The 23,471-nt window shown below is 36.1% G+C and overlaps 2 protein-coding genes across 4 annotated transcripts in view; one reads left to right on the top strand and one right to left on the bottom strand.

Annotated features, from left to right (window-relative positions):
* Window positions 1-11,109, bottom strand: part of LOC107096900 (opsin-3-like) — a 46,813-nt gene extending 35,704 nt beyond the window's left edge. Inside the window, exon 1 of one of the 2 annotated variants that reach the window (XM_015393785.1) lies at window positions 10,181-11,109. In XM_015393785.1, coding sequence (XP_015249271.1) covers window positions 10,181-10,547 — 367 coding nt within the window. In that variant the 5' untranslated portion in view covers window positions 10,548-11,109. The remainder of the gene's footprint in view (window positions 1-10,180) is intronic. The other variant, XM_015393786.1, reaches the window with a different exon arrangement.
* Window positions 11,110-20,533: 9,424 nt separating this feature from the next.
* Window positions 20,534-23,471, top strand: part of uxs1 (UDP-glucuronate decarboxylase 1) — a 46,363-nt gene continuing 43,425 nt past the window's right edge. The window contains exons 1-2 of one of the 2 annotated variants that reach the window (XM_015393789.1): window positions 20,534-20,677; window positions 21,122-21,297. In XM_015393789.1, the coding sequence (XP_015249275.1) occupies window positions 21,207-21,297 (91 nt within the window). In that variant the 5' untranslated portion in view covers window positions 20,534-20,677; window positions 21,122-21,206. Of the gene's footprint in view, window positions 20,887-21,121; window positions 21,298-23,471 lie in introns of both variants that reach the window. The other variant, XM_015393788.1, reaches the window with a different exon arrangement.

Here is a 23,471-nt window from a genome sequence, read left to right as displayed (position 1 = left end):
TTACATAAAAACAGTAAAAGAAACTCATGTCCATATTTTGTTCTTAATCCTTTCATTCCATTTAATTAGTTCCTTGTCTTTTTGCACGGAAACTGTCATGTTCTCAAAGTTTCCCACTTGCAGTGCGCATTTATAGAACATCAGTTGGGGTGCATACGTGTCCACCTCTCTATGATGTGTCTATATAATTGGAATCGGGAGACTCTCTGAGCTGTGAAGCCCGAAATCTCCAACTCACAGTTCCATGAACTTCCTCTTTTATTTAGCAGGGAGAATAATCACACATGCATTGCATACTTTCATCTGTTTGCAAATTCAGATGTGAATGTGTCAAGGGAAGAGTGGGGTTTACCCATATGTGTCCTCGGTTGAAAATGATGTGTACAGAAGAAACGTGGAATGATGGTCTCTTATATCTTTAATTCTTTGTATGGCCATCCTTCTCACTTTGAGCATTCAGAAAGCTTCTTTAGGAAATCAAATGTCTTTGTAACCCAGGCTCCATCCTGTGATTATTTTTAATTGGTGAAACCTTTACTCTGGGCATCAAAACAAAACCAAAGCAGGTTGTTGTTTTTTAAAACCTTATCGAAATGCAGTCCAGTGTTTTGTAGCACCTCATTAGACTGATTGAATGTTACTATCGGGATGTCCTTATGCAACTTTTTAATTTTCAATAGAATACAGTGTGTGAGTGTGTGTGTGAATGGGTGAATGAATGTAGTGTAAAGCGCTTTGGTCAAGTCTCCTAACTTGAATAAAGGCGCTATATAAGTACATGCCATTTACCATTTACCATTTACTAGCACTAAAAGCACTATCATAATATGACCTATTTTGTATTGAAAGTGTTAGAAAAAGTTGATCAAGGGATTTTATTAAAACAGAGGAACAACAGTCAACAACAACAGGGATGAAAAGAACTGACCCAAGTATTATTAACCAATGAGTTACAGAAACTTTAAACATACGCAGAGTGTTTCTATCAGCATGACAATATCGGAGACTTTAGATGCAGGCTGATATAAACTGATATGAGCTTTCTGGCTAATATCAGGCATCCGATTTAATACTAGATGCAACACCCCTAAATTTTACAATCCTATTTGATACACCCCTGTGAAGGGGACTGGCCAATAACTGTAACAATACTTTCAAGTGTTGATCCAAGGTTCCAGTTGTCCACCAGTACCAGCAATCTGCTTTTAATATAATATGCCCATAGCTTTTAACAGGAAGCTGACTCAGAGTTTATGTTTACCATGACACCATTTAGCCTGACTCTATTTTAACAGGAAAAAAAAACCCAGATGCAGCAAACATGCAGTGATGCTTTAGAAATACTGAGGCTTTCTCCAAGTACAGGCCACAGGAAGCACAAGATAAGAGATCAAAAATGAAAGAAGAATATAATTACAGCGTAGATGCAGGATGTCAGAGAAACAAATCAATCTGTTTTTCTGACATCAGTCGTAAAAAAGCTCCAGATTAAAACCAGATGAACACCCCTAACCCTCAACCCAAGCTTTAAAACGAGTGCAAGAAATTATTGAACAAGGTTAGCATAACATAAATACAACATGAGGAGTTACCTCTTTAAAAGTGTGTAGGCATTCACTGAAAACACAAGTTTGTCCTTAGTAAGTCTGTAGTGCCAGCATTTGCTTTAACCTGTAAGAGCACATTTATATAGTCTCTGCTACCTATTAATATTGTAATTTAAAGGGTATATTCTTTTGTCAGGCTTACACGTTCTAATTAAAAAAAACTGTATGGGATATGTCTACCTCAAACAAAGATCATCTATGTTATAAAAAAATGTATTTACAGGTAGAGATCTTCTGTAACCACATGAGGCAGGAACATATTGCACACTTGAAGCACTATTGAAGCACACTATCAGCAGACGAGAGAAGCTGGCAACAGGTAGACAGGAATCTCAGACGGACAAAGACAAAGACATAAAGACTGAAGAGAGACAAGCATGACTCAGCCTGACCATGCAGCTTTGGTTCCATATAGAAAACCAAAAGGTAAACAGCTTGAAAAGGCGATTGCAGAGAAGAAGAGATAAGACACAGACGCTGGAGAAGATGGCAGACTTCACCTCTGGAGAACGTTTGAAATCTTTTGCGTCATACCTGTTAGGAATAAGCCTGAGGGGGTCTTGGAGCATATGGTGATCAATCATGGCAGTGAATATAAAAGGATTCCTACTGTAGGGTTCTCATTCTTTTGTTATTGTGCCTGCATTCTTATCTGAAGTATAAAAACACCAGAGGAGGAACAATAGCATGGATAAACCACAGATGAAATTCTCATGGTCATGCTTTATCTTTTTTTTTTTTTTGCTTGCATTTACAAAACAAAATAAGAATATTGCTTCGATAACAAGCAATCAGTTGCCAACAGGCAATCAGATAACAATAACTTGTAAAAATATCAATTTTACACTGATGGCTCTAATTCATTTAACATATCTATGTAAGAAATCTTTGACAACTCTTTTACCAGATGTGCATTTATGTTGACACAACAGAGTATACAAGAGCACTCAGAAGGGTATTGGATTAACCTTCTGCTCATGCAGAAATCATGTGCTTCCAGTGCAGCTCATTAAAGTAGCCCCAGGCAAAAGAAAGTCAAAACACCTGCTCATCTTTAACACAGCATGATATATAGGAAGGTTTTTGTCTGTGAAATTATCATAATGCTTCACCAAAACCCCTACTGAGACTTGATAAGCAAGCAAAAAACATGAATACAGAAACAAATTAGACTGAGTTCAAAACAACTCCACCACTGGTCATGTGCTCAGGTCTACTTCTTCTGTCTGAGAGTAGAAATGAGGGTCATTTAGCTTAGATTGAGAGAAAAAGTATGTCTTAATAAACCTTTTCAATCTTTCATTCTATATGTAAAAAAAAAAAAATTATACGAGATGTCATATGGTAAACAGGTCATATATTAACACATCGATACGTTATGATGTTGAAAACTTGAACTTGAATTATTTACTGTTTAAATTCTACTTAAAATCCATAAATCTATCTTTGCCCTCACTCATTCTAAAAGGAAAATTGTTTTTTTTAACTGATTAATCACAAAACTACAATTCTAGAACTAATTTGAGAAATAACAAACCTGTGCAATAACAGATAATTAACAATGTGGTCATATCTAAGATAATAAAAAAGGATATAGTTTGCCACCTAATAATAAAAGGAAAATAAAGAGACTTTTTAACATCTGTTATAACAGCATTAAAGACATAAAAAAAAATACTACAAGTGACCTTATTTAATTTCTATATGTTTAAAAACAGTGCTAAGTTATTTACCCCTTGCAAAGGTAAACCAGAGCACAAAAGTGAGCACAATTGCAAAGAGAAATTGAAATAAATCACTGCTTTGTCATATTCTTTACCAAGTAAAAATCTGAAAAGAAAAATTAAAGCTCCCAATCATTTTAAGTTATCAAAATGGTAAATAGAGTCTAACAATGCTTAATTTTATTTTAGTATAAATCTGGCATTTTCATGAAGAGAAGAGAACAAACAGGTTTTCAGAAACAAAGAAAAACACATCAAGTTGTGCAAAAGTTTATCAAAAATATTACACAATGGAAGGCTGGTCAAAGACCGTATTAATCAGAGAAATCTGGCATCCAGCCACAATGGGTAATAGGAAACCATACAGCTGAAAGAGAGCGATAAGAGAAATTCAACTTCTTGATCTACATGCAAAATAAAATAAAACTTTCCCTCTCAACACACCATCCATACTCTGAGGCTCTGGTGGCAGCGTTGTACATGTATGATGCTTTATTTCAGCATGGATCTGAAAAGCAGCTCAGAGTCAATTGGAAGATATATGAATATAAATACGGGACAATCCTGGAGAGAAGCAGTGAAAGGGCAGAGACTGGGGTGGAGCGTCAACTTGCAAAACAAATTAGAACTACAATGTCTGGCTTACATCAAATCAATTAGGTGATGCACTGAGAGAAAAAAAGTACACTGATATCTATTATGGCTAATAAGCGATAATTATCAATTTTCTGGATTATTTTACTTATTATTAGGGCTGGGTATTTTCGCCAAAGTCCTGAATCGATTCGATTTTGATTCATACAGTTCTAAATCGATCAATTTCAATTCGATCTGTTTTTACAACAATGAAAGTGGTTCAAATGTGTTTCAAAATACTCATGTATTTTATTTTTTCCTGTCACATTAAACACAAAGTGCAAACTTGTAAATCAGACAGCTTAAATATGAGATGTGAACAAAACTGTCTCAAAAGTGCAAACTTGTTTGTGAAAAGTGAAAAAGTGAAGCCTCACTCGAGCAAGCAGACGTGACACAGCAGACATGCATGAGCTGCATTTTCATCAATGCACAAACCATATGTGCAGTGTTGTCTGTTAAAACTACAGGGTGTTTTCTGGTCAGCCCCCATTTTTTAATTTCTTCAGTTAACCTATTGGCTATATTTGCAGCTGTCTGGTTTGAATTAATCTTGAGTGCATCTTTCCTGCTCATTTTAATGTAAACGTCATGCGTGTCACTAAAAAATGAATCGATCTCATTCCCTAGACATCGATTTTGCAAAAATGTAAAGGAATCGATTCAAAATCAATTAAATAGATTTTTTTTACCCAGCCCTACTTATTATTTACTTATTTTACTTTGGGCACAGTGAATAACCAAACCCTGAGCTGACATTGCATAAGAGTATTACTCAGTTTAACTAATTAGACTAATACAGATATTATCAAAAACCACCAACTTCAGCCAACACAGATGTTAATTATATATATATATATATATATACACATCTATATATATATATTATTAACATCCATAAGTAATGCAATGTCCATATGTTTATTATATTTGTATCACATAATCCTTGATTGACCAGTCCTTATTTGCAAGGCCTAAATCAAATTTAAAATCTAAAGCGGTACTTCTCAATTAGTGTTTTACCTTAGCTGTCTGAACAGGAGCCATTTCTTCCAGGAACAATGCGCAGAATGTTTAAGTCCAAACATACAAAGATGGTAGAGAGCATCAAAAATATTTAAAGCTGTAACTGCAGCAAAGGTGGTAATGAACTGATGGTGTTGACTTCTGAGGCTTTTTATTTTTTTTAATACAAACAAAATTAAATTGATCTGTCAGTTTCCTTCACTTCAAAAATAAAATGTATGCTATAAAATCCCAGGTGACTCTATTGTAGCAAATTGAAATGCTGTCCAAAGTCAAATGATAAAAAAAGGAGAGATAGTATGCACGAAGATGTTGAAATGTTTCTGACTCTGAACATTTCAACTGCATATCAACAAATGCACTTTCTAAGCTTTGAAAATCAGGGTATGAAACAAGACAATTGGCTGTCTGTGGCAGTTCTTCTAGTTAGGAGCCGATGGAAATCAGAGATATTTCAGGGCTTGCAGCTCAAATCTAACCACTACCTGTCATCTGGCAAATATAAAATGACAGGTTGAATAGGTAAAATTTAAGGAAATGGCCCATGAAATGATTTTGAAAACTCTCTCATTATGTGTACCACGAGGGAACATATAATTAAAGTACAAATTCACTATAATCAAATGAATCTCTTTGCCTACTGTTTCTGATCAGATCAAAGAAACAGAAATGTCCATTTTGAGGCTTTTCCGTTGAGGGATGCTTTGCACTGCAGGCTCTTATCCTAATGAATGGTCTAAAGAAAAGGCCTTTGGGGCATAACAAATGAACGTATATTGAAGCTGCACAAAGTTCAAGCTCAGGCTTATTTGTTCGCTCACACTTGATGTAACAGTCTCCTGGAACTTCATATTGATACTGCCTGTTAAAGCATCCCTGCAAATGCAGCAAACAAGAATGCAAATGAGCTAAACAGTGTTATCTCTAATTTCCAGAGGCAGTTACTATAGATTTCAATTTGTTACTCTGTCACACCACCTTCTGGATGGACACACAAAAAGCCTCCAGCCACAAGCACTGCAATGCTTTAGCATTAAAACATAATACACATTACTAAGACCTCTCAGCTATTAATAAAGAATTTTAAAAATCAACGCTATTTATCATCAAGAAAAGGTGGATGCTGCTCCTCAACACTGATATTGTTTGGAAAATATGCTTCCTATTTGTGCTAGACTTCTAATTCAGATATTTTCATCATGGGTTAATAATCAGGTTATATTGTTACCACCTTTAAATTGTTACAGTTGCAGTTGCTCTGCAGGAAAAAAATAACTGATTCAAACCACTTAACTTTTCAACAATTGCATTTCTACCCAGATAGAAACAATATTATTGCCCCTAATCCCCCATCAGCCTTACTTCTTCTGTTGTACTTTAAGTGAAAAGAACTTTCCGTGCACCGTTTAATGAGGTTTCACAATTTAGGTGATCAGCTGTCTTTTATTTCCTTTCAGATTGAGTTTCACTGAACAGAAACGGCCATTTAAACCCCTACAGGATCCTCTGGGATATAAAGTATGCATGAAGAAACATTAATATAACTGGACATGCTTCAAATTGATCAATTTTTTCAATCTCCCTCCTCCACTTGTTGCTGACAGCCAGCAGGCTAAAAAAGACAGGAATATGTTTACCTTTGCTTGAAGGAAAGATAAATTTAACTCAATTGGTTGCTAAAGACATTGCTGGTTATTGAGTGGAAACCAAAGCAGATAGCCTGGTTAGGCTCCCAGGGCTTCTCTGCCAACAGCAGAGGGGGAAAACAGCCACTTTATAAATCAAAATTATTTATAACTCTGATATACTGTAATATTAAGTATATTATATTGCACAAGCAGCATTAGATATAATGCTTTTATGTTTTAATTTGAAACATTCAGCCCATTCTATGTTTTATTTTATTCCCCAATGTGACACTTCAAAATTCTGATATTTGTATTTAGTGTTCTTACACTGTATTTCAATTATTAGCTTTACTAATTAATTCAAATGTTTTGGAATAAGTTTTGAAGGTTTACTGTATCATTGACATCCTTTTATCACAAAGTCATTCTCATTTACTAAAATTAACTGGATTGAACACTAACTTTGAAAAATGTTTAGTTCCTGAATATTAATTCTCCTTTTAAAACTTCCTGATTAAATGTCAACAAAAAAAGTTGAACATTTTAAAGTTGCTTTAAAAGGATTCCAAGAAATACTTCCCCACTTGAAAAAAAAAAAAAAAAACACTTAGGGAAATGATGAAATGAGCTGCTTATATTTTCTATCAGACAGCATTTAACTTTGACTATTAATGCACTAACTTTGAAAAAAGATTTAGTTCCTGAATATTAATTCTCCCATTAAAACATTGTGATTAAATGTCAACAAAAAAAGCTGAACACTTTAAAGTAAACCAGACCTAAAAATTTGCTTTAAAAGATTTAGAGAAATACTGCCCCACTTGGAAAAAAAAAAAACACTTAAGGAAATGATGAAAGGAACTGCTATAAAAAAAATCCCACTCTTTTCTATCAAACTGCATTTATCTTTGACTATAAATGCACTCATTGCATTGTACAATCATTGCGATAATCAGGCTCTTGCATAGATCTTTCTGGACTCCAAGCTATGTATATAAATCAGGTCTGATGTTTCTTGAATCGTTCATGTAACCCATTGAATCCTAGCACTATCATCATGAAATATGCCCCTGCCATCAGTGAAAAAGCAATTCACTGATAAGACATTCATTACTTTATTTGGGGGGGGGCACCTAATGCTGTAGAAACTGACCAAATACAGGAACTCCAGATCACTGTTGCCAAAAGGCTAGTTTCTGCTTTCGGTAGCCATGATGGATGCACTACTTCATGCACCTTTTCTTTTCTCTGGAGCTGAGTACGGACTTACCAGACCACATGACCTTCCCCCATCGATCAAGCGTATAATCTGTATGCTGTCTGGCAAACTTAGCTTAAGGGTTTTCTTAAGGCTACACAGCTGTTTAGTAATGTGCAACTGAGTTCCAACCATCCTGTGAATGGAAATACTTACTTCTATTGATTTCACTGCACACTTAGAGATCACTAATCACAATCATACTTCTAATTCCTTCTTCTTCAAAAGAGTGGGGGACCCCAACATGCAGGGACCAATGTTACTGCAGGGTGGCTGAACACTGATAAGGGTCGATCTGAACTAATCAGACAGTAGAGTGGGCTTTTATCATATTGTTTATTGTTATTGTGATAAGATTTTAAGCCATATCACTCAGCGCTACACAGTCAGACAGAAAATTAGGAAAATATCTGTATTTTTCAAATAAATCATTGAAGACAGACTAAATCTATACACATATTGATACATCTATATTTTCTAAATTAATAGTTTATGGAGCAATTCTCTATATCCCATTACATAGAAGATTCCTACATAACTTGCAGAGACAGGTGCATTTTCATTCACAGAAAATAGTATTTGCTATATTTAATGTGAACAGATTTTTCATAAAGGATGTTTTTTTTCTGACATGGTTGAAATAAGAGCATTCTCACTACATCATTTTAATATCTTGCTGCTAATTGAGCTGTATCATCCATGTGATAACTATGCAATGGGGCCCATTTGCCTTACAAATAGTACAGGTGTTTGTTCTCATGGGTGCTCATGGTTAAGCCATCTTTGTTAAATTCCCCAAAAAAGAAGAAAAAAATCACAATAATGCAGACACATGTCTAAACTTGGAGTTGTAAGTTAACCCAACAGTAATTTAAAATTGAAATGAGAAAAGAATCTAGTTGTTTACCTCCGTTTCTGAGTAATCTGTTGTCAAACCTACATGTGACGGACACAAATCTTACTCCCCACTGTTAGAAGATCAGGAGCGAAGCTAGATGGGGGGCCAGGGGTGGCCATGGCCACCCTTACCTAATCATTGGCCACCCTTGTGGCCACCCCTACCATTTTTCCCTCTAATACAGATGGTGGCAGAAGTAATATTCTCAAATGGAATATTCAAAACATTAAATTTTTTTTGTGGTTAATTATACACATCAATATACTAACATCAAAGATAATAAATACAGAATTCATGCTCTTTTTAGAACTACATTTTGTGTTATATGGGGTTAAAGGAAAATGTGTCTCTGCAAGTCATCTGGGAGTCTTCAGTGAAATTTTAATAAAAACTTATCAAATAATCAATTTTTGTAGATATTAGTACTTGTATATATCAATTTTATGCAGAATGTTTATTGATACAAGTAGGTAACTAATAACGATGGAAAAGATTTATGCCCCAGATCTCAAAACTGAAAGAATTTTATTTACTGTATCTTTTATTTAGAAAGCACGGATGTTAAATATATGCATCTACTTGTTAGCAAAGGCTGTAGGAAATTATAGTTTGTCTTTATTTAGAAAATATGGATGTTTTGGTCGTTAATTTTCCTGTTTGAACAGCGTAGATTGACCCCGAGGTTCTGGTGCCCATCTGCTTCCGCCCCCCCCTCAGTGTACACTGGTTATTGCGTGGCAGTGGCAAAAATGTACCAGGGGGTTAGGAGTGGGCACGCATGTTTCCATGGGGGCCCAGAAAAGAATGAAAAAAAAAAACAGAGCAAGGGATTCAAAGAAATTAAGATAGCTGCATGAAGTGAAATTTATATTCAATTCGGTTTAATTAAAATTCTATGTCTTATTAGGTCAATATACATTCATATTTCAGGAATTTTACATATTTTTGACTTAATTTAAGTTAAAATTACATTTTTATATAAAATCTGAATAAGAACTCAAGAAAACTGATACATTCAGCTGTAAAAATTAGAGTATTTTTTGTTTGTTTGTTTTGAAAAAAACAAACATTTAGCAGATGAAAACTGAGATCCTATCTCAATTCCACTGAAGCTATCACCTTATTGTTTTTAAATAATTAAACAGAATTTGTAAAAAAACCATGTCTGTCATTAAAATTTAAAAATTATTAAAATTAAAAAGTATTACCTCTTCATTAAAGGGGCCATAACAGGGGCCAGGACATGGTCTACAGGGGCACTGGCCCCCTTTGGCCCCTGTATATACCCGCCCATAATGCCTGGCCACCATTATAAAAAAAAATTCTGGCTACGCCTCTGTAGAAGATGACATTTCTGTTTGTTGAATCAAAGTTCCAGCTGAATAAAAGCAGAGGAAACGTACCGAAGCAGGAGTTGATGAAGCCGTACCAGCTGCAGCCGCCGCGCCCCAGCAGCCACTTTCCCCGGATGCTGGAGGCGAAGCTGAGCGTGGTGCCAAACAAACACACCAGCATGTCGCTGACGCTGATATTCAGCAGCAGCATGTTCACGGGCGTGCGGAGCTTCTTGAATTTGCAGAACAGCAGCAGGACAACGAAGTTATTCAGGAAGCCAAAAGTCATGATGAAGCCCAGGACCACGGAAAGCACGACGAAGCCCGCGGGGGAGAGCCTCGCCGCGCCCGCGGACGCGTCCCCCAGCTCCCGCTCATCGCTCTGGTTGAAGCTGTAATTCAGAGCCTCCTGTCCAAAAAACATCCTGCGGTCCATTCATCTAACTCTATCCTTGCTCGTCGGGAGTCTGGCCGCGCAGAATGAAAGAACTGTCAAACTCATTTCATGCGCAAAAAGTTTGAAAAATCAGTGTCTTTCTTAAGTTTTTTTCCCGCAAGGATTTGTCTTCCTCTCTCCGGGAGCCTCATGATGCTTTAAAAACGCACCTACCTTTAATAAATTCTGATCAAACAAAGAAAATGTATTTATAATATATCTAAACTGGTTCCAAGAAGAGACCAAAAAAAGCCACCTGTTACCTTAACGCACCACTGAGTGCGCGCGGATCTGTGCAGCTTTTGCAGATAAAACAGACATTTCGGGTGAGAAGTCTATTTCATGCCAGTTTAAGTTGAATCGAGCTATTACTGTATTAATGCTTCAGGGGAGTCGGTCATCTTCAAGTGCATTAGAGCTGATTGTAATCCGTCCTCAATGGCACAGACTCCAGCTGGATTAACAGTACAGTGAGAAATGTGGTTTCATCCAACAGCTTTAAAGGCACGGTTGCTCTTACGTGACGACAGACTGGCGTGGCTCTGCCCACGAGGAGGGAGAGTCAGTCAATGTGTTTGTGTCTGTGTTGGACAGATGTTTGTTTAGTCATGGTTTTCCAATTCATTTCTGTAAACATCTGTAAACAAGGATGCGTAAAGAGAATCAAAAGAAGTACTTATATATTTTGGTAGGGGGGAAAAGCACTAGCTTTATATCCCAACATTTAATAAACATAACCATAAACAGGAAGAAAACCATTAGATGCAACTAAAACAAGTTTCCATGTTATTTGCATGTTTACAAAGATGTTTGTAGAAACAATTTCAAGGAATTTCCCATTTTTTTATAACAAATTTAAGTATGGTTTTCATCAGCTCTTATTGGAAATACTTTGGTTACAGTTGATTCAATAAATTAGGGTATAAAATGTGATAGAAAATTTATTTGAATTGCAAAACACATAAGGGCATACATAATGCTTCATTAGTAAGTAATTAAACTTTATAAAACACCCTTCACTGTTTACAAATTTGCATTCTTAAAAGTATAAAAAATAATTGCAAAGGATACTGTAGCATCAAGAGTACATCCGTTTTACAAGGATGAGAACTACATTTAAAGCCTATTTAAATGAATTAGCTTGTTTACATTTACCACGACTTCTAGTAAACACAGTAAAGTTTTTTTTTTTTTTCCCCCCAGGGAACCATCCATGCATAATTCACTTCTGGCTATAACAGACAGAAGTTCAGCTGTAAACTAAACAGGAACCAAGATTTAAAAAGAAGACAACAAACTGCATTCTGGTATCAAACCATAAGAAGAAAGCTGGCTATTCTCAGATTGGGATTGTTATAAACTAAAGTGTGTTGAGGTGTTAAGGGACTGGCCCAAAAAAAAACCAAATCCATGGGAAGTCTTCAAATACAAAAACCACAGCTGTCCAAAAAGAGAATAAAGCATCATTACATGTTTTTCCTCCCCCCCAAAAAAACCATCTTGACCAAAAAACCCAAGACTTTAGGGAAATTATTGTGTGAACTGACAGGACGCAACTGGAACTTTCTGGACATCAATTTTACATCTGAAATAAAAATAACATGGAATTTCAGAAAAAAAGAACACACCATTAAAAGCCAAACAGGATGGTGATGCTTCAAGACTTGTTTTCTCTATCCAAAAGCCCAAACAGAGGATGGCTAGCCGTCAGTGTGTGACTGTAAGCTCAGGGAGCACGCCAGGAAGTTCACATTTGAAGAGCTTTAAAAAACAAACACTAAAACAAACATGAGGGTCTCAGAGTGACCTCTTAAGAAGTTCTGACTATATCCAGTTAAGATGCTGTGGCATGACCTAAACAGGCCAATCCTTCTAGATTGACTCCAATGTGGCTAGATTAAAACAATTAAGCAAGAAAAGTGGGCTGACACTTGTTGTTATTATTGCAAACACTTGATGGCAGTTTTTGCCACCATACTACTGCTACACAAGCAGTCATTAGGTTTAGAGGACAATAGACGGTGAAAACCTTTTAAACATAGATCACGTCGATTTGGATCCAGTTTTGTCTCTTTTTTTGTCATTTATAGAAAACATCATAATTTGAAAACTACTAATCTTATTTACTTTGGTTATCTTTTAATTGTCACAATGATCACTGTCAGCCTTGCTGGCTAAATAAGGTATCCATCCATCTATTATCTGACACGCTTGTCCCAATTAAGGTTGCGATGGGTGCTGGTGCCTATCTCCAGCTGTCTACGGGCGAGAGGCGGGGTACACTCTGGACAGGTCAGTCCATCACAGGGCAACACAGAGACAAACAGGACATACAACCATTCACACACACACTCACACCTAAGGGGACTTTAGAGAAGCCAATTACCCTAACAGTCATGTTTTTGGACTGTGGGAGGAAGCCGGAGTATCCGGAGAGAACCCACGCATGCTCAGGGAGAACATGCAAACTCCATGCAGAAAGACCTTCTTGCTCAAGAAGGCAACAGTGCTACCCACTGTGCCACTGAGCAGCCGTAAATAAGGTATATTAAAAAAAAAAAAAAACTCATCATTCAACTTCCTTTGAACATTTTTGAATCAGTTGGTCAAAGCTGCACAGTCAGTGAAAATATCAACAGCTCATAATGTTCTTTGATAGGGAATCTTACAAACAGTTAATTGCCATTATGCCTCTTTGTGTCTTGAACAGCAGGATTATAGAATCGTTGGTGAATTTGCATAATTTTCACAAGAGATGTGGCCTAACTCCACTTAGCAGTAATTACCTTCTGATGCCGATGTAAAGGGAGCATTCATATTTTCAACCAGGTATTCAGTCTCATGCTACTCTGGCTAATTATAAGTGAAGATTGCTGAAGACAAATGTAAATTAGTTTAGTTAATGAAGCTCCACAGGAGGAGTTATTGTTTTAATGATATCAGGTCCAGAGCGAGCAAAGTAAATCTTTATTTTCCTGTTTTTATGCTAATTCCACTCACTAACAGCTGTCAGATGGCCAAACTCCCCTGGCAGATGGGTTGTTCAGAAAAATCACCCCTGAGGGACATCATCGTGCAATTATATAACCCTATTAACCATGTCACAAATATCTAGTGTATGCGCTTGTCATGAATGTATATCATTTAAAATTGTAATATTGTCTCACTGCTTGTGACATTTAATTTTCCTACCAAAGCGGGCTCTTCCGGGTAAGGAAGTCATTTTGAAATGTTTTAAATTTATAAGATGTTACATCTAATAGTTTTATTCCTTTGTTTATTTTTTATCATCTCCCCACAACTAGCTAATCATTTAATTTAAAATCAATTACTGATACTGTATACATCCTGTGGAGTTTTAATTGCTTTCATTTTAACCTTGAATCAGAAAAGATTTTCAACCAGATTGTGTTTAAATGTTACCACTGCAACTACTGCATAATTAAAGATAACTGACTGGGTGTAATGTGTTTGCACAACTTAAAACAGAAAATATAATTTCTGGAGGAGTAAACACTCAAAAATGGCTGAAACAAAATTATGTGAATATTTGGCTGGGAAGAAGAGTTTATTACTGTCAGGTTGAGTGGAGGTTTGAAGGACCCTAATGTAGAGATGGAAGCTGAGGTGGTTTCTTGTGAGTTTAATATCCAAAGGGGCAACAGAAGCTAAACTCTAGAAACAAAATACTGAAATACAGGGAAAACACGCATGAGAACCAAAATAACGTGGAACCAGCAAAGAGTAACTGAACAGGAGGTGTAAAGATGGGAGACGGACACAAAGGGAGGACAAATTAGCTGTCAAGGAACAGGGGGCAGAAAAATCTAAATCCAGTTTATTTCCAAGTGAGTTTGAACGTACAAGGAATCTAAGCTGGTGTTGATGGTGCAGACAAATTATATATATATATAGAATACATTATGTACAGGTATGTACAATATAACACATACAATATACTATATGCATAATATAGTATATAGCTACAGTAGACTGTTTGTTAATGTAACGCAGGAGTTCTGGAGATGCTATGTTGGAGTAGCTTCTAGGTCCTGAACGGGGGAGGGAGAGAGGCAGTGCCAGTGTCACAGGGGTCTCTGGGCCTTGTTGATAAGGCTGGTAGCGGATGGGAAAAAAATTTTCTTGTGGCGTAAGATTCTGGTCCTGATGGTCAACAGCCAACTGCCTATTTTCTGTCGGACCTTCTGTCTGGGTTATTTCATTTTGTACTTTAAGTAAAAAAAAATCATGGTAAAAGATGTTTACCTTATGTTAAACACAGTTATTTGAAAATAGGCGGCATCAGAATCTTTACATCAAATGCATAGCTGCTGCCCAATAAAAGGAAAAAATGTTGTTGCACTTTAAACAAGCTTAGAGGTGTTCATTACCTTTTGAATTCTAATGATAATCTTCAACTTGATCAGTGTCCAGCACACATCAATTATCCATAGATGAATTTATCAAGCAGCTAATGTTGATGTCCCCTGCTGGATTTCTGCATGCAGGTTTCAAAAATATGACAAAGAAAATATAAAGCCTTTCAAAATAGATAGGAAACAACAAAGTGATGGCTAGATAATATGTACACACAGCAATTTCCAGCCATTCATTATCCATCAAAGGCCTCCAGGGGTCAGTGACTGTCCCACCAGACTGTGGGTTAGAGGCCTAGAACACCCTGTTCCCACAGTACTCTGTCAGACGGATTAGCACTCATTCAAACAAACAAACAAACAGCAGCCACCAGGTTAGAAACACTAATAACCTAACCCATCAGCGAATGGTGAAGGAAAGCCAGAGCTTCAGGTAAAAACCCATTCAAGCAAAGTTAGAGTGTGCACATTCTATGAAGACAAGCCTTCCAGCAGTGCAGGCTGAAGAAACAGCAGGATTAGAAAAGTGACCAAAAAAGAAAAAGGTAAGAAGTGGCCAGGATGTGAGTGAGTGAATTGAAAATTCACAGCAACAATTTTAGTAAACAATATGGAGAACAGCAAACTGAATTCTTTCTATTTACACATAGTCCAAATAAAATTAAATGGAAATGCATTCCTTGTCCAGACAGTGATTCAGTCAGTGTTTGAGCACAGGTCCACACCAGTCTGTCTCGCTTTAACAATAAGCTGCATTACTAACTGAGGAGGAGGAACCAACTGACCAAGTGGCAATGTATGAATTCCTTAGATAACAAGATGGATTGTTTACACCTAAAAGGGAGAAAAAGTATCTCTATATTTGACAGCTTCAGTAGTTTTTTAACCTAGCTGCAAGCACTTGCAGTGCAGGTATCCAACATCAAGAGGACTATCATCAGGTGTAACTTTAGTATATGCAGTTATTCAACCATTTAACCAGTCTGTGTTGGAGTAGAGACACATCTGAAAATATTAAGACGCTTTCCCTTTTGCGCCAAACATAATAATACTTTTTAAGTTGATAGAATTTTGGAAAAAAAAATGTTTTGAGACTAGATCTAAAACATATGACCAAATTTCTTAAGGAGGAATGGTACAGTGCATTGAGATACTATCATCTGCCTTTTATTTGCAAGAAAGAAAACAAAAACCTTTACATGTTTGGAATAGTGTCATGTTTTGTGGAATATTCAAATAGCGATGTGCCAGCAGAAGGCAAGATAACAAATAATAAAGTATTTAGAGGAGATTAAAAGCATCCTTACACAAACTGCGGGTAACTAGAGAGCAGAATAATAGAGAGCAAACTGGTGAGTCACATGGATGTTACCATTAGGCAAAACTAGGCCATTGCCTTTGGTCCCAAGTTCCTGAGGGCCCCATAAAACTCTTCATACACATATGGTTAATACAGTTATTGATTATTTTGCACTGTAATTATATTTGTGATTGATACACTTCAAATGAATGCATGTGCATGTGCACATGTGCAGAAAGGATCCAGGAAATCTACAACAAAACGTATGAAAACAAACGATGCTAAGAGGCGAGATAAGAAGAGGAGAGAAAATGAAAAGAGGAAAAGAAGATACCCCAGTAGAGCTAAAATAGAGGAAAAAGAAAAGAAGAAAGGATTTTTACCAAAAGTGACTAGCCTTTTTGCTGAGGCAACAACTAGCAGTGGCTAACATCTAAAAAGATGCAGCACAGCTGCCCAAAAGCACTGGATTGTGCCATCCCTGCTTTAAATCTAAAACCAAAAAATAAATACTGAAAAAAAGTGGAAGACAAGCTTGTTTATATTTCACAAACAAAATGAAGCTAAAATGAGAGAAAGCGAGATCAGTGTAAAGCAGCACCAAAGGCCTACATATCATGACAATTTAATTTGTGTTTGTGTGCTATCAGAATTGTGCAACATAAAGTTTGCATTGATAAAATTCCATGTTTATTTAAATTCCTGCTCTACCGATGTTGCTTTATATTTAAACACCACACATTAATTTCACAGTAAACTGCAGACCTATACAGTTGTTTCTCTTGGCTGGATGCCAATCAGATGTATTCCCTGCACACTTGACTAAAGAAATGGAAGAATTTGGCTCCTATTTCTCATGTCAAAACATTAGAGGCACAGTATTTTTATAACCTGAATGATAAAAAGAGACCTGTGAAAAAAAAGAAACATTCCTTAGACCAGGATGATATCATGAAAGAGTTTGGGTTAAAACCAGCTTTGAGTACTGCTAAGAAGGGCACCAGTGTTTATGAAGATAATTTAAAACTAAATGAAAAGCTGGTAACCGATAAATTTACAGCCTTCTCCTTCAAAAATTCAATTTAGAAAATGAACAGCTCGTTATAATAATCAATTAAGTAATCTTAGTCGGCCATTTTCATCTTTCTCTCTGAGGCGTCTGAAGGAAGTTTGTCTAATGAAGTCTCCCACTGAGCATATAATGCAGCGACATGAAATATTGATTTTAATGTTTGCTCTAATGACTTTGGTTGCTTTAATCAGTTTCTTTTTAATACCCACTATAGCAAGGCCACAAAAGCTTTCTTTGTGTATCAAAAACACAAATATGAAAATGTAATACTTACAAGGAACTAAAGATTATCTCCAGAGATCTAAAAACGTCTGGATCTAAGGCTGCACGTTCACTAAGATGTAAAAATACTCCCACGGTGTAGCGTAAGGTGGAACCTCATATAAGTCTGTTAATGTTGCTGTGAATTATAAAAACACACACAGACACGACATCTGAGAGCCTCAGGCTGATGGATGAGAGACAAGGAGGCATGACAGGAAGCGGAACGGCTGCCTGGAGACAAAACTCAAGACCTTCTGCCACTTCTAATTTTCTCTCTGACTGATTGCAGCACATGTAAATATAAAACAAACATCATTCACTTACAGGAATCGGACCATTGACAGACGATGTAGTATGCTGGTGTAGATTCTCAGTCATCTGAGATGTGACAGTCCTAAGTGCTAAATGGAAGGCAACTGTTTCTCTTCTTAATCCAAAGAGAAGGATGAGTCCAATACTTTTGACTTCAGTACTTGAGATGATGCAGTGCTGACAAACGTCTGTTTTGGGGATGTGTTTATTAAAGTTCAGATCGACTGCTTTCTGTGTCTGCTCCATCATCCGTGTGGCCATCCGCACTAGAGGAGTTTGGATCTGTTCTGGTTTGCCCACATTTATGTTTAAATGTACAAAATCAGATTCAGTCCTTTTGTCTGTGAAGTCTTGTCTGGCCTTTTTGAAATTTACACGTTTTGCACCATCATCTGTTATAAATTGACTGGATCTGACACTCTACTCCATCATCCATGCTCTTAACTTCCTGGTGCAAGCAGAAGCCATCTTATTAAACGCCTTAAATTCCCACTTGCTCTGTGGCACTGGGGCATGGCGGAAAACCCTTCTCTGTCATTTGATTTTCCAATTATTTTTCTTTTTTTTTTTTATCATCAAGCAAAGTCATTTTAAAACTAGTTAGCAAATACGGGGAAAGGCTACTTTGACTATTCATAAGAAAATACTAATAAAATGTAAAAGAAGATAAGACATCCATGAAAAAAACAATAGAGTTCGTAATCTACTAAATTGGGTTAAAATGAAATTTAAATCTTAGGAAAATGTGAATTTTTATAATAACAAAAAGTGAAAAAGCTTGTTTTAATTATAGTGGTGTCATATTAAAGTATATTTCTTGTACATTAAAATATATATCTTATATTATAGCTGGTGCAGTTATTCTCCACGCATCCTAAATGCTTCATTTCTGCGAATTAGCTCCAACAAAACATTAACAGGTTGTGGGAAAAAGACATGTTGACTGGATGACATCCGGCAGCAATGGCAAAAGAAAACCCATTCCAACTCAGAGCTGAGTCAGTAGCCAGCGCAGAGCTCTTCACTCCTAAGACTCTGAATATACATTTCAAATAAGCAAAGTCTTGAGAAAATGGCTACAAAGATAAGGTTTTGAGGTTGATTTTCTCCCGCTGGAGGCAGAATGCATTGTTGGACATGCTGCTGCTCACAGCTCTCCAAAGTTCTACAGAAATCTCAAAAGACCTATGAAAACTATGTCCCATGAAAGTGAAATTAATTAAGTACAATTATATGTAAAGGCATCCTGGGCTTTTAAAGGCAATGGAAAAGTTTAAACAAGGGAAGTGCAGCTTTTTGAATCAAGAATCTTTATCGTCATCATGTCACCATAATGAAATTTTGTCTAGACACTGTCTTGAGACACTTTAATTAAGTGCAGTTCATGAGAAGGAGCAAAATAAGCTCTTATGATATAAAAGGACAGTACAAAGAAAAAAAGAAAAACAGAAAATTTATATAAGAACTGGTACAATACCAAACACAACAACCATAAATAAATTTGGAACATCTTTGGTTTTTCTTTTTTTTTTGCAAAATCCTGTTTACCCCAAATATCTCAAGGACCTGATAATCAGCAGAGGAGCTTTGTGATGGGGCAATTACTATAGAAATGCATTTTCTCCAGACAAATATGTTGTTTTTGCTTTGTTGTCTTATTTTTTTCTAACATTAAAAGAAAGTTTCATATCAAATAAAACTATTTGAGAAAATACATAATAAAACTTTGAAGGGAAAAGGCTGTTGCCTATTTTTTTAAATGAAATTAACAAACTTATTTACTACATTGGTTGGCTATACGCAGGCCTCATTACTAAAATCAAGAGATTACTTTTAAAGAACCTGTCGGCACTCATAACCCCCTGTACACTTCACGACTCACGACGCACGATCAGGCTGAAAGTCGGCCCGACCGAAAGATTCTCGCACGACTGGAAAATCGCCCCTAAAATCGCACAGCGTACGTCGGGCTTTACGGTTATGGTTTTAATCTATGCTCTGGGTTACCCATAATTCCAAGGAGTATTGTAAAAAATAAAATACTCAAATACATCGTTCTTTTAAGATATTTATTGCAGTTTGAAACATATTATATGAGTGTATTTTTTTTTTATCAGTCATCTAATGAACTATACACAGTTATTAAAATAGTAATTAAAAGTACCAATGTCTGCTTTGCTATTGATGTCACATTTAAAGGGCTCACCATCATGTGGAAATCTGCCAGGTGTTGCTGTATAAATTACATTCCGGTCAGTAATGTTTGAGTCACGTGGGTTTCAATGTTGAATGTTCAGCACTATTACATCTTCAGAGAGACGTGCTAATCCACAATTCATTAGGGGGCCTCCAAGTGTTAGTGACGGGGCCCCTAAGAAGTCGGGGGCCAACTCAGCAACTGCAGTCTCTTATTACCGATAGTTACGCCACTGGCTTGGTTTATGAAAAAAAAAGAAAAAAACTGAAGCGCTGATCAGACCAAGTTGGATGAAAACAAGAGCTGGATTCACAAATCGTCTGTTTTTATTGATATTGACCTGTTATTATGAAAACGTAAAACTAACACCTCCCCGTTTAAGGATATGCACATGCATACAGTTAACACTGGGAAAGTTTTATTTATTTATTTATTTATAATTTTAGGTTTTTTAAAATAACTGGAACGTCATACAGGCTGCTAAATCGAGCGATGAATAATCGCTCATCGGTCATTCCTTGGCTCAGCTTAGAGGAATAACTTCCTCATGTTTATATTTGTGTGGCGTTTTTATCAGCGGCGACTGTATTTATTCGGCTAAGTCTAAATGTGAGACAAATATCTATTTTTATTTTTTTCCCAAATGAACCTAAGAAAGCAGGCAGTTAGCTTTACTAGCATGCTAGCTTGACGCAGCTAACCTAATGCTAACCCATTTGGGTTAGTGCTGTTTTAATTGTTGCCGCAGTTCAAGATGATTTACTGGTTTATCGAAGAGATATTTTCATCTAAAGTGAATCAGGTCCCAGTTATGGAATGTAAGTTTAAGCTGTTAAATACGTTTTAGTAAGGGTATGAATGGCATCACTGTGCAGTGTACGTTGGCACCTGACGGCTAATAGTTAGCTACCTGTGGACATTACGCTGCTAGCCACGTAAACTGCTCGGTGTTGACGTAGCAAGAGCAGTTAGTCCGCCTGTCCTCCCTTACAGCTATTTACATTTTAAGTGACACACAGCTACTTTTTTTTATTTTTATTATTATTAATTCAGAAATCCTTAGATGAAAGTGACATCGACTCAAAATGCATTAGCTGGATTTGAACGGGTGGTTTCCTGAATTTGGTGCTTGGAGCGGATGATGAAGCGGCTCTTCTGGCTGCTTTCAGGCTTAAACAGAAGAATGATGAAGCTACTTTTTGCTCTCGCTTTGATTGCCTACATAGCCTGTGAGTATATGATATGCTTTTATTGATTTATCGTGCATGATGTCCTTGAAGCAAACCTTTTTACGATTATATCTCAACGACACATTGACACTCCTGTGGAAACTTCCATTAACAACACAGACTGCAGCTTAGTTTAGGGGCAAGCCCCCAGGAAAGTAGATAATACAGGCTGAAAGTCTTCAAACAAAAAACCTCAAGTTAAAAATATTACCCTAAGTTGCTGGAAATAACCTTACAGCTTTTTATTTCTGTGGAAAGTTACTTATCATAAATAATACATAAAAAAAACATTTACTTTGGAACATTTACAAGGAAATGAAACAGGTAATATACTTAGTAGGCATGGATCTGTATCCAAAATAAACTACTGTGTTACAGTATCAAAGTATTTATAATAAAGTTGGAAAATATATATATCTAGCTAATTTCATTAGAGGCAAAAAAAAGCAATTATTCTTACTCATATTGAAGTTATATAGCATATTTTATGTTACTTATCTGTAATATTTCCATGCAGTTTTACTTCACATTTTAACTTAAAGGTATAGCAGAGGATTTGACAATTAACACTAGTTTGTTTTAAGCTAGTCCATTGATCACTATTAACTATTATGCGCTCCTTTAAACTATGACATCTAAATCTACAACATGCATAGAAAACAGGTCTCATTTCATAAAGGTTAAATATACATAAGAAAATAACATCTGAGGTTGGGATTCAAGTTATTGATTGATGAATTCATTTAAAGTTGATTTGATCTAATCAGTCAAGTAAAACTTGATTGATAAACTGACATTTTCTTAAATGCCTGGGTTTTTATCTTGTATCAAGCAACATGAAGGGCTAAATATGTGTGTTGTTTTTTTTTATTTGCTGTATAAAAAAAAATATTTTCTAACATATGTTAAATACTGACCAAGTAAACAAACTAAACATTTAATTAATTGAATATAGGCATATTTATATGACAAAATGGGAACCTATTAGCTTCAGAGAACAGTAAAAATGTGGCTCAATGAAATGCATTAACTTTACTTTCACATCTATTGTTTATTGCTAACAAGTCTTTTTCCATCTTGTCACAAATGTTTTGCGTTATGCCCTCCACTTTTCTACCATCACATCCTTGCCTTCTTGGAACAGCAGAGAAATTATGCTGCTCCACCATGCTGCATGACTAAATGGGTGCTATTTAGGTGATAACTTAAAGAGTTTATTGAGTGTTTGTATTTGCAAATAGAACCGTTAAAATCTGTTCTGCATCGCTGTCATCATTAGATCCAGTAATGGTCTCGGACCGGACCCTGGAACGATTCATGTTTCTGCTTCAGCATACCTACCCGAATACTTTTCTTAATCAGCAGCATCACTACAACTACGAAAGAACATCCTTCTAAGTGGCTCTCTAGATTAATTGAAAGGAGCAAACTTTAATCTAGTAAAATGATAATCAACAATCATAAGTGGATTACTTGTTTAAATCACCAGTCCGGAGTTCCACAAGACAAAAATATTACCTTTGTGACCAACATTAGCTGGATCAATACTGATTTAATTTATATTTATCATTTAAAACCTTAAAATCGTGTGTAGATGTATAAAAAAATACAACAAAACACAAATTTTAGAAGAAATGGATTCATGTCAAAACGTGGTTTGATATTATTAATTTATTGATTCGTGTGGAAAAAACTGAATCCTTGGTGTTTGGTGGTGCTAGGGGCCTATTTGTGATGCATTACTTAATTGTAGAGATTTCAAGGCATATTGAAACAAGATTCTTAGCTGAAACCTGATTTGGCATTGGTATTTTTTATACGGTTAAATCTCTCCCTCTTCAAATAAACGTTAGTTTTAACTTGACAAATCAGATAGGAGGTACTTAATCTACTTAACCTGTCATCAGTTCAATCATTTATCCTAGTTTATGCTTCAATTTTAATTCCCTTGGAAGCTGGGAAATAGTTTAAGACATGACACCATTTATTTCTTATTTATAACATCCCTGGCTATGCACCTACCTGTTGCAACAGCAGCCACATGTTTATCAATGCATTAGGATGATCTCTGTATAAACGTGCTGTACTGTTTGGTTATTGCTTTACTGGAACATTAAACTTACAGATGAATTGTTATTTGGCCGAAATGAAGATCAGTAAAAAAAAAAAAAAAA

This window comes from Cyprinodon variegatus, unplaced genomic scaffold (assembly GCF_000732505.1).
Source record: "Cyprinodon variegatus isolate N-32 unplaced genomic scaffold, C_variegatus-1.0 Scaffold657, whole genome shotgun sequence".
Classification (NCBI taxonomy): Eukaryota; Metazoa; Chordata; class Actinopteri; order Cyprinodontiformes; family Cyprinodontidae; genus Cyprinodon; species Cyprinodon variegatus.
Note: the sequence above shows the minus strand (reverse complement) of the source record. Positions and strands in the feature narration are given on the sequence as shown.